The following is a 12,101-nucleotide window of genomic DNA, read 5'->3' as shown; positions in this document are numbered from 1 at the left end:
GATTGGAGCAGATTGGCTTATGAGTAAAGATAAAATGACTGAATATGCATAGCTTGGTAAGAGACTATTGAGGATGTCTACCAATATTGAAGAGTATAAACCATGAGGAGGAAGAGGAATTATTTAGGATGCTGCTTTGGAGAGTATAACTAGGAGCAACAGAATGAAATTAAAGAAAAATAAAAGACTGAATTTTAGGAAAAGCATCTTCACAGTGAAACGTATTAGGCTGTGGAATAGTCTCCCAGCAGCTAAATACCAGGTAAGGTAGTATCTGATTCAGTAGCCTAATAAATACATAGAATTATCACTTACTTATGAATTTAAAATAAGGTAGTTAATTAGTATTTAATACTTCGGATTTATTTTACTCTTACAAACTTAAAATTTTGTTCTCTACCAAATTAATCCTTTTGCATTTGGCAAATATATTTTCCCAGGTTTCTAATGGAACTAAAGGTGATTTTCTTTGCTTATTTGTACACCAGCATCACTGATGTTATGCCAGGCCTAGGAACATGGTATTAGTCTACATCTGCAATAAAGCCAGCAAAGAAAGTTTTTGGTGATCCTACAAAAAGGTGCTTATAAAAATGTTTGATGTGACAAGTGGTAGATTTTTAGTAGGTATTTAATGCATATTATATAAGGGCGACACCAGAGTTTGATAATTTCACATTAGATCAATTTCAGGTCTGAACTTTTTTACAATGGGCCTGATCTTGCAGTTGTTTTAAATGTAAAATTCACATTGACTTCATACGCAAGAGGACTCATTAATCTTAATATGGACAGAAATACAAAAGTATTACTATATGTCCTTTAGCAGTAACAGCAAGGAGCCGTAAATTTTTTTGTGCCTGTGTGGAGAAATTTGGGTCTGATTTTTTACCTACAGCGTTCAGGTTTGTTTGGCTCTGACTTTACAAGCTTGTTATTAGAACACACAAAATCAGCGTCTGAACTGGAATGGTCCTTTGTATCAACCAGGAATGTTATTTTAAATTCCTTGAAGCTGGAATTAGAAATTCAGCTCTCTAACTCATTAAAGAGATGCTTTGTTGTCACAAAGACACAAGAACTAACCAACCTGTAATGGACCTGGAGCCAAAACAGCCATAAGAAAACAAGTAGAGTGATTCCTTTTAGGGACCAAGAATAGAAGGGGCAAATTAAGACAAAGTCATGATAAACACACTGGCCATATTTCCAAAGAGACCTCAACCTTGCCTCTGAATATCCATCCACAGAATGTTGGATTTTTGTACAAGGAAATCGGGTCAGTAGCTATTTAACTGCACATTTTTCAGATATACACGTGGTTTGTGCCTGTAAATGCATGTTTATGTAGATCAAAGTCACCCAGGCAAAATTCCAAATGAAAATATAGGAGCCACTTTTGAAAATGCAGTCCATATTGTCCATTAATTTTTCCTGTGTTTTGAATACATTGATAGAATGTTGTGCTGAATACTCTTTGTAAAGGCCACAAGAATAAAGAGTCTTCCTAAATCGTTATGCATTGTGGGAGAAATTCTCAACCTGCTATAAGTAATTAAAAATGTATTCAGTGTTATCTGTGTTAACTAGCATGTCATAAAGGGAATAGCATTCTTCTTGGATGTACATGTCCTTGTTACCCCGGATCTATTCAAACCTAGTTTAGGAGACAAAACCAAAATTTCTTTTCTTGTGTTAAAATAGATTTACCCTTCTATGAATCCTAGTGAGAAGAACAAAGAAAAAAGATCTGTTCAGTGGGGGAGGGGTACTGACAGCCAGGTGAAAGCAATTGGCCTTATACGATCCTAACACAGGAAATGCAGGATGTAGTTTAAGATGTACATTTTCAAAGCCCCAAACAGACTTTTCAGACAAATGATTCCCATTATAGTCAGTGGGAGTCATATGGCCAAAGCTCTATTCAGTACTTGAAAAGAGGAAGAGCTCAGCGTCCAGCAAACTCACTATGATTGCTACAAAAAACTTGTAACCATGTTCGCTATAGTTCTACCACTTGCACCATGCCCTTTTGGTTTAATATGGTGCCCTCTGCTGCTGAATATGTAAACAAAACAATGTGTCTTACCTGCATGGAGAAAGCCTCGTGTTATTCTATTTCTTTGTGTACTCATGGTATTCTTCGCAGGATATTATATAAGTGTCCTGAACAATTCAAAGACTGTGAAACTCCAGACAAATCTGTCATTTCCAGCTTTCTCTGAACAAACAGAAATACAGCCTTCTGTTTGTTTTTAAATCAAGATGTTTTAGGATGGCGAGAAGGAATGGTAAGATTCTGGCCTCCACCTCAATTCCTATGGGCTGCTCTGGTGAGTCATAACAGTCTGGAAGACCATCCCTGAAGCTGCTTTGGGCTGGCATACGTGGCCCCACACTGCCCCCTCTGGCCGCCCTGTTTCAGGAGATGCAGCATAGAACCGAAGTGTCTGACTGATCCATTTTCTGTAAGGAGCACCACTGACTTCTTTGTTGGTATAGCCGGAAATGTTGTTATCCAGGACACACTGATTCACTGTATGTTAACTCTGTGAATTTCTGAACCAACTGTTAGGCTACTCCATATGTCAATGTGACTTTAAGGAAAATGCCCTCTTTGGTATGAAAATCTATATAAAATGCTCTTCTGTCTTAAATATAGTGTAACTCAGGGCTTGTCTATGCCATGAGGTAATGTGCTTTACAGAAGTGTGTTTTCTAAAACGTTCTAACATGATGTGCATTAATTGGTCCATGCAGACTCTCCTGTTGTGCACTAAAGGTTCCCTAGTGCACCTTAACATAGTACTCTTTCAAACAGCACTGTGTTAGAGCACCAGCAGGATCTACATGGCCCAATTAATGCACAGTAAGTGCACTTTAGCAATCATACTCCTACAGAGCACATTACCCCACTGCGTAGACAAGCCCTTAGGCTATGGGAATGAGGACAAACCAGTAGTTTTTTACTTTTTTCCCAGGTTATCTAGTTCAGAATCATGGTGTGTTTCAGAAAGGTGTGCAAAAAATGGAATAGTCCAAATATTGTAATTTGAAGAGTAGGAAGTACTACTGATTAGTTCTCTGCATTCATGATTTTTTTCAGATGTTTTCCTTTGTACTGTCTTCATCTCTCTTCAGTTATCATATACTAGACTTCTATAGTTAATGTGCTCTTCTAAAATAGACTAATAAAGTAGCAAATCTGGACTGGGCAATTCACGAAGCCAAATTCAATGTAATTTTTCTATTAAAGTCTTGGAAGGTATGTTGTATTGAATCACAGCAGATTGCCCATAGTAATATTGAACTATAAATATTGTAGAGATGAAGGATCTTATGACTGGAGTATAAGAGTATGACTCAGGAGATCTGAAGTCACTTCCTTCTCTGGTACGTGATATAGGCAAGTAATTTATCTCTGGGCTTCAGTTCCCCATCTGTAAAACTGGAATAACATTTCCCCTACATCTGAGGAGTGCTATGAGAATAAATCTGTAGTCTTGGGTAGTGCTCAGGTGCTATAGGAATATCTTATAAATACCTAGATCTAGATAGTTCAGTAGTGCTCTTAATTGTTCAACAGATCAAGATTGGTGATCTGTTGTGATTAAATCAAACCCTCTGAATTTCTGCTAGAAAACTGCCATGGAATGTTTAATTACTGTAAATGGTCAAGACCTCAGCGTTCTTTTTCATGAAAAAAATAGCGCTGTGCCTAGGGTGATCATATGTCCCTTTTTCATAGATTCAAAGATACTAAGGTCAGAAGGGACCATTATGATCATCTAGTCCAACCTCCTGCACAACGCAGGCCACAGAATCTCACCCACCCACTCCTGCGAAAAACCTCTCACCTATGTCTGAGCTATTGAAGTCCTCAAATCGTGGTTTAAAGACTTCAAGCAGCAGAGAATCCTCCAGCAAGTGACCCATGCCCCATGCTACAGAGGAAGGCGAAAAACCTCCAGGGCCTCTTCCAATCTGCCCTGGAGGAAAATTCCTTCCCGACCCCAAATATGGCGATCAGCTAAACCCTGAGCATATGGGCAGGATTCACCAGCCAGATACCCAGGAAAGAATTCTCTGTAGTAACTCAGATCCCACCCCATCTAACATCCCATCACAGGCCATTGGGCCTATTTATCATGAATATTTAAAGATCAATTAATCATGTTATCCCATCATACAATCTCCTCCATAAACTTACCGAGTTTAACCTTAAAGCCAGATAGGTCTTTTGCCCCCACTGCTTCCCTTGGAAGGCTATTCCAAAAGTTCACTTCTCTGATGGTTAGAAACCTTCGCCTAATTTCAAGTCTAAACTTCCCAATGACCAGTTTATATCCATTTGTTCTTGTGTCCACATTGGTACTGAGCTTAAATAATTCCTCTCCCTCTCCGGTATTTATCCCTCTGATATATTTATAGAGAGCAATCATATCTCCCCTCAACCTTCTTTTGGTTAGGCTAAACAAGCCAAGCTCCTTGAGTCTCCTTTTGTAAGACAGGTTTCCCATTCCTCGGATCATCCTAGTAGCCCTTCTCTGTACCTGTTCCAGTTTGAATTCACCCTTCTTAAACATGGGAGACCAGAACTGCACACATCTGCACTCCAGGTGAGGTTTCACCAATGCCTTGTATAACGGTATTAAAACTTCCTTATCTCTACTGGAAATACCTCGCCTGATGCATCCCAAGACCGCATTAGCTTTTTTCACAGCCATATCACATTGGCGGCTCATAGTCCTCCTATGATCAACCAATACTCCAAGGTCCTTCTCCTCCTCCGTTACTTCTAATTGATGCGTCCCCAGCTTATAACTAAAATTCTTGTTATTAATCCCTAAATGCATCACCTTGCACTTCTCACTATTAAATTTCATCCTATTACTATTACTCCGGTTTACAAGGTCATCCAGATCTTCCTGTATGATTTCCCGGTCTCTCTCTAAACTGGCAATACCTCCCAGCTTTGTATCATCCGCAAACTTTATTAGCACACTCCCACTTTTTGTGCCAAGGTCAATAATAAAAAGTTTAAATAAGATTGGTACCAAAACTGATCCCTGAGGAACTCCACTGGTAACCTCCCTCCAGCCAGACAGTTCACCTTTCAGTAGGACCCACTGTAGTTTCCCTGTTAACCATTTCCTTATCCACCTTTCAATTTTCATATTGATCCCTGTCTTTTCCAATTTAACTAATAATTCCCCATGTGGCATAGTATCAAATGCCTTACTGAAATCTAGGTAAATGAGATCCACTGCGTTTCCTTTGTCTAAAAAATCTGTTACTTTCTCAAAGAAGGAGATCAGGTTGGTTTGGCACGTTCTACCTTTTGTAAAACCATGTTGTATTTTGTCCCATTTTTGGCTAGGCCCATCCCTTTTGTAAGCCTTGTCCCGACTTTTTGACAAAAGAGGCATTTGTCCCATTTGCTTTTACCAACTTGATCAGTTGGCAAGAGCAAAGAGGACAAATGCCCACTTTTGTCAAAAAAAGTGGGGTGTGGAGGAACATGCGGGGGGAGGAGGGTGTGAACAGTGATGCCAGCCCCATGCAGGAGAGGAGGCAGGGCTTGGGTGGAGGGTAGGCAGGGCTTGAGCTAGCAGCGATGCCTGCACCAGGCTTGTGGGGGTGGGAGGGCAGGCAGGGCTCGGCCAAGCAGCAATTCCAGCCCTGTGTGGGGTCGGGGGGCAAGGCTCTGGCAAGCAGCTCAGGCCAGGGTCTAGCCCCATGCGGTGTCCCATTTTCCCTTTGGGAAATATGGTCAACCTAACTATGCCCCATAACATCATATTGAGACATTGGCTCCAACTTGATTCAGGACAGTGTTGCCTACTGAATCAACAACATAATTCTTCAGGCAGGCATTGGGTTAGTTAATTTCTGAGTGGCAAAGAGTCCTGTGGCACCTTATAGACTAACAGACGTATTGGAGCATGAGCTTTCGTGGGTGAATATCCACTTCGTTGGATGATCCACGAAAGCTCATGCTCCACTACATCTGTTAGTCTATAAGGTGCCTCAGGACTCTTTGCTGCTTTTACAGATCCAGACTAACACAGCTACCCCTCTAACGTTAGTTTATGATATATGATAAACTGGCATACTATAGCTACACATTACTACATTTTAAATACAATCATATGAGTTTAAGAATAAGGGGGGGGCTGTATTTCAGAAACTTTAAACTAAGAGTATGCCGTACCTTTCTGCCAAATGACAGAGCACTTTAGGCTGCACAAAAGAATCCAATACCCTTTGGAAAGTATTTTAAAAAACAAAGTTTAAAATAAATTTATCCCACTGGAGCTGCCAGTATTTTGGACTGTTGTTTTTTCCTGCTGGATGAAGAATTCTGTCACTTACTTTTCTGCTCCTTGGACAGTTTCCTTTAAGCTATTTTATACCACTGAGGTGTGTGGTACAGGGTCCCATTCAGTGCCAATCCACAGAGGACATGAGGTTTTACAGCCCCGAGCTACAGAGCCTTGGTTCTTTAGCTCAAGTTGTAGCAGCTCATGTATTTAACTTTGGAGATCCTCATTTTAGTCCCAGATGTGTTGGCCAAGGTGGCAGCTCACTAGCTGTAATTCATACTTGTTCCCATTTTTTGCCGCAAAATGTAAACATTTTCATATGGAAATTAATGCATTGACGATATAAAAATAATGAAATCAAAAGGCCTGCATTAGACAAAAGATTTGTTTAAAAAACCAAAAGCACTCAGAATCCATAATTACTACTAATATAAATTTCAAATAAGATGATTTAAATAGATAGCAGACTCATTACATAGGCTGAAATGGCTTTTTAACATAATTATGCCTGCATGATGCATATTGCTTATCTGTGCTGTGTGCTTAGCTTAAGGTTGAAAAGATACAGAATTAACATGCCTTCTGTCGTAAGAAGACCAAGAGTGGCTGAAAGCAACACTGCTAAAATCATGTGTGTCTATCTACCATTGGTCAGTCTGAGTACTTTTTTGTACACACTAAAGAAGAAAACAGATTTAAATGTTTTCTTAACAAGGAATCTTCATATGCTGCCATTAAGTGTACTGAACAAAGTGTTATACACAAAACAAGCAACTAGCCATTATATTTGTTCTATAATTATGATCCTTTCTTTTACAGGACACATAATAGGTTCTAGATCCTAATTGTTCATGCTGCCAAAGATAATACTCAGCTTTTGAAAAATTATTTTTAAAGTGCTTGACATTTTCCATATTCTGTGTAACATTATGCAATGACCACTGGAAGAGCAAGCTGAAAAAGGAGGCATTTTAAAACAAGTGGTCTGTGACAAAAACAAACATGTTCCATGTAGAATCCCATCTTCATTCTTGGGTTTATTTCATTCCCTTTCCCCCTATTATTTGTTTTTTGTGTGTGTGTTTGTCGTGTTTATGTGACATGACATTTCCAGCACTTTGCTCAGTGTGTGCCTTTTCCTTCCCTTTTCCTTCACAACGGCTCCAGACTGATCATATAAACCCAGATGACATAGATTTAGAAAATGAACCCTGGTATAAATTCTTTTCAGAACTGGAATTTGGATGTCCGGTAAGTGAGGATAGAATATTAATATTTAAACATCAGGATAATATATTGCTAAAATACAATTCACCAAATACCAAAGAGACGTGTGTCTATCTTCCTCATTACATTAAACTCATCAGTATTACATCTTCATCAGTGTATGCTAACATTTGTTTCTATGTAATATGGGCCCAATTTTTGATTCACAACTCAGGAAAATAGCCTACTAAAGTCCGTAGGAGTTGTACCTGAGAAAGAACAGCAGAATTGGGTCCAGTGTATACATTCGGCCATTTTCTTTATTGAGTGCTTAATCTGCCAAAACACTGATTTTAATCACTAATTAAGGTGCATAGATTACATAAAATAAGGGGTATATACAAGTTGCTAAGTGTAATATCAGTTGTATATGAAACATAATTGATTACGACTTTTACTAAATTTTTGCAATTTGAAAATGAAATTAATTAAATTATCAAGAGTAGAAGACATTTTTAAAAATTATAGATTCCAAACAGACTAAAGCCAAAAGCACTCAGTTTTGTATGAAGGAATGTGTCTACTTTTAATACACATACACACCCACACACAGTGGACGCCATTTAGAAACTCAACATTGGTATGCTTGTCACGATGGCATCTCTATCCTAAGTATAGTAGATACTACAGTTAATGCAAGAGTCTGTGGCAATAAATGTTGACTTTTGGAGGGTAGAGGTTGAAAGAGAGGTGTGTGGGATTCAACATTTATTGACACAGGCACCTACAGTAACTGCAGTGTTACAGTGACAAATACACCAACGTTGCATTTTTAAATGGTGCCTGTTTTGTGTGTGTGTGCCTCACCCACACACACATACATGCAGGATATATAATTTTATAGTTAAATAGGTGATGGTAGTTTTAATTTAAACTAGACATCTACTTGAATCTGCATACTGTTTGGGTCTGCTCCAGCTTTCACTAAGGGTATGTCTTCACTACCCGCCGGATCGGAGGGCAGCGATCGATCCAGCGGGGATCGATTTAGCGTGTCTAGTCTAGATGTGATAAATCGACCCCCGAGCACTCTCCTGTTGACTCGTGTACTCCAGGGCCTTGAGAGGCACAGGCAGAGTCGACGGGGAAGCAGCAGCAGTCGACTCACCGCGGTGAAGACACCACGGTAAGTCGATCTAAGTATGTCGACTTCAGCTACATTATTCACGTAGCTGAAGTTGTGTAACTTAGATCGACTCCCCCCCCCTTCCCCGGTGTAGATCAGGGCTAAGTCAATAACAAAACCCACATTGATTTCAATGAAAGCAGAAGCAAGCGCTTTATATGCAACTGAAAAGGACTGCAAACCTATATATATTAATACAAACCATTCAATTATTTTCAAAGCTTTAGATATATAATCCTAATTTTTCTTTTTCACTGAAACAATGCATTTGATATTCAAGTATTTTTTTTTAATTTATAGTCCAACAGTCTGTAATATATCCTCATATTTTCATCAAACAGACTAACCTTAACCTCATTTTATCTAGCTTTTAAAACTGTTTTTAATCATCATTCATCCATATGTAGGCAGGGCATAGGCAGGTTAAAAAATTTCTATCTAGAGACAAAAATATCACTCATTGTCATTATTATCCTCTGTAACAGGGGTGGCCAACCTGCGGCTCCGGAGCCACGTGCGGCTCTTCAGAAGTGAATACGCGGCTCCTTGTACAGGCACCGACTCCAGGGTTGGAGCTACAGGCGCCAACTTTCCAGTGTGCCGGGGGGTGCTCACTGCTCAACCCCTGGCTCTGCCCCAGGCCCTGCCCTCACTCCACCCCTTCCCACCCCCTCCCCTGAGTTGGCCGTGCCCTGGCTCCTCCCTCTCTGAGCCTCCTGCACGGAACAAAACAGCTGATCGGGAGGTGCGGAGAGGGAGGGGAAGATGCTGATCGGCAGGGCTGCCAGTGGGCGGGAGGCACTGGGAAAGGGGGGGGCTCCCCATATAGAAATTTCACCAGCAGGCAATAAATACTCAATCATAGAATATCAGGGTTGGAAGGGACCTCAGGAGATCATCTAGTCCAACCCCCTGCTCAAAGCAGGACCAATCCCCAATTTTTGCCCCAGATCCCTAAATGGCTCCCTCAAGGATTGAACTCACAACCCTGAGTTTAGCAGGCCAATGCTCAAACCACTGAGCTATCCTTTATTCTGCATTCTTCTGTCTCACCCGTTTTTAAACTGTTGGTATTAATTCAACTATCCACGTTTTAAGCTGGAAGTTTTACTCACTAAAATTACTAATATTTTATTAAGATGCTTGATATTATTGCAAAATTATTGTACCACGCTCTTCCTTCCAGTCAACCCCCATTTTGCTGCATATGTGTCACTCTTGTATCTGATGCTGTCAACACTCAGTTTCTAACTATGTCACCTTCTCCACATGTTTCATTCCTTGCTGCCATTGATACTCCATTTCATCTCTACACTTCTGCTTATATGGTGCAGCCTCCTAAAAAGCTTTTGGACTATGTTCAAGACAATTCTCCTGGTGTTTCCAATGAGGTAAATGAAGTATTCTTTCTTGTTCAGACAATTTGCTTGGGAAACAAGAGCATGACACTCACTAGTAATATCTGAGTTTGTTAATGTTTAGTGGTTTCCTACCAGTAACTCCTGGGCCATTCATAATTCGGTATCATTTTATCTTTGTCTTCATATCTTTCCAGATCACTAGTGCATATGGATGTTGTTCTTATTACACTAGAAACTGAGTCCATATCCCAAAACCATCGAGAGTCACATTCAAAATTACAAAATCAACCATACATTTCTAAATCTTGATATATTCCTGCTTCCTCAGTTATACATTGATTTTAGATACCCATTAACCAGTCTACAAGAACAGGATTGGTAATTAATATATCTGGCGGCAAATTATAGCCTTCAAGTGAAAGTCATGTTGGATGAGCTTTTTTTCACTGAAATATTTATAATTAGGTTTCCTAGCCAAGAAAACCAGCAATGAATTGTGGCTGTAAATTAGTAACTGAAAAATTGATAGTTGTCATGATTCTGATTAAATAACATCAGAATTAAGTATAGGACTGACTGCCATTTCCCTGCACTAAATGGGACAGATCCAGATTTTCATTTTTTGTCCCATGTCATGCTGTACTTGAGCACAAGACAGTGTCCTGTCACAATGTGGTGTTAAGTCATTCATGATTCTTGATTAGCTTCCATTCCCCCATCCCAAAAAAATTAATGTCTTCAAGGATTACAAGAAAAACAAGGCTCCTCATTGTTCACTGCATTGCAGACTATTCAAGTGTGCTTTTAGTTTCAGCAACCTGGCAAAACCTCAACTCCTTAGCTTCAAATGAGAATTGAGGGCACTCAGTCAATAACAGAGGAAGCCATTTGAATCGCCCAGGATATGACCTTTTGGGGTTTGTGTCCAGTAGAGCTAGATAAAATATTTATAACTACTGTGTTGGTTTTGTGTTTATTTAATTTACAAAACTTGTCTGTTTTTTAAAGTGAGTGTCTGTGAAATTGCAGTGATTCTTGAAAAAATATTTCCTCAAATATTTTTTACTTTAGATGTTCATGAAAATATTTAAAACAACAATACTTTGTTCAAAAATACCATGTTTGTGAAATTTAGTGGATTAAACAAAATTTCAGGGAGCAAAGTCATGCCAAATAAATGGCCAAAAATTTACACTGAGTTTCATGGGGACACACAAAAACTTTCAACAATTTTTCCTAGCTCTGGTATCAGTCACTATAAAAGCCCTGATTTGGCAAAACAGCCCATGGTCAGGAAAGCAATCAGATAAGGACTTAACTTTAAGCACCTGGTTACGTGCTTTTCTGAATAAGGAGGAATTAAGAATGTGCTGAAGTGCTTTGCTGAAAAAAAATTAACATTTTGTCAAGCTTAATTCCCATATTGAGCTATTTTACAAATTACCCTTTTATTAGTTGGCAGTATAGGGAGCAGGTGCACAAGAACGTTAGGTAGTACTGAGAGTATGTGTAGGTGGGTTGATGGATGTGGCTTGCTGTGCATTGGACAGCTCCTGGAGGTGGCAGAAAGGACAATGATGTAGCAACTAATGAACAGGATCCCTACACTGTTGCTAGAAACACTGATACCAGCTCCAGTCCTTCCGAGACATAATGCCTTCCACCACAAAGGGCACATCCTCCCTCCTTTAGCCACCTTTTACACAGCTTCACCTGTAGGAGCTTTGTGAGCAGTCAAATGTATACGCTCTTCACTTATTTTTAGAGGATTCTGTACATGAAAATGTAAAACTATGGTGTAAATTAGTACAATGCAGTGTACTATAGCATCCTTCATATGCACAAAATGCTTCAAAGAGGGAGTCGAACACAAAGAGAAAAGGAAGGGTAAGATCAAAGTGATTCAGTGTCTTGAACGGAGGATAGGAAAGAGCTCACATAAGGCAGCCAGCATGCACCTTTGTCTGTCTTAGTTTGATCACACTCACGTACTTGTTTACCAGCCTGGAGAGTTTGTTGGAC

The 12,101-nt window shown here is 39.6% G+C and overlaps 1 protein-coding gene across 8 annotated transcripts in view; it reads left to right on the top strand.

The window, feature by feature from the left end:
- SORBS2 (sorbin and SH3 domain containing 2) overlaps nt 1-12,101 on the top strand; it is a 122,323-nt gene that overhangs the window by 56,730 nt on the left and 53,492 nt on the right. The window contains exon 10 of one of the 8 annotated variants that reach the window (XM_077814547.1): nt 10,053-10,109. The exons of the other annotated variants lie outside the window; for them this stretch is intronic. Within the exon in view, the coding sequence (XP_077670673.1) occupies nt 10,053-10,109 (57 nt within the window). The remainder of the gene's footprint in view (nt 1-10,052; nt 10,110-12,101) is intronic. 8 annotated transcript variants of the gene reach the window in all.

The sequence above is a fragment of the Eretmochelys imbricata genome, chromosome 4, assembly GCF_965152235.1.
Source record: "Eretmochelys imbricata isolate rEreImb1 chromosome 4, rEreImb1.hap1, whole genome shotgun sequence".
Classification (NCBI taxonomy): Eukaryota; Metazoa; Chordata; order Testudines; family Cheloniidae; genus Eretmochelys; species Eretmochelys imbricata.
Note: the sequence above shows the minus strand (reverse complement) of the source record. Positions and strands in the feature narration are given on the sequence as shown.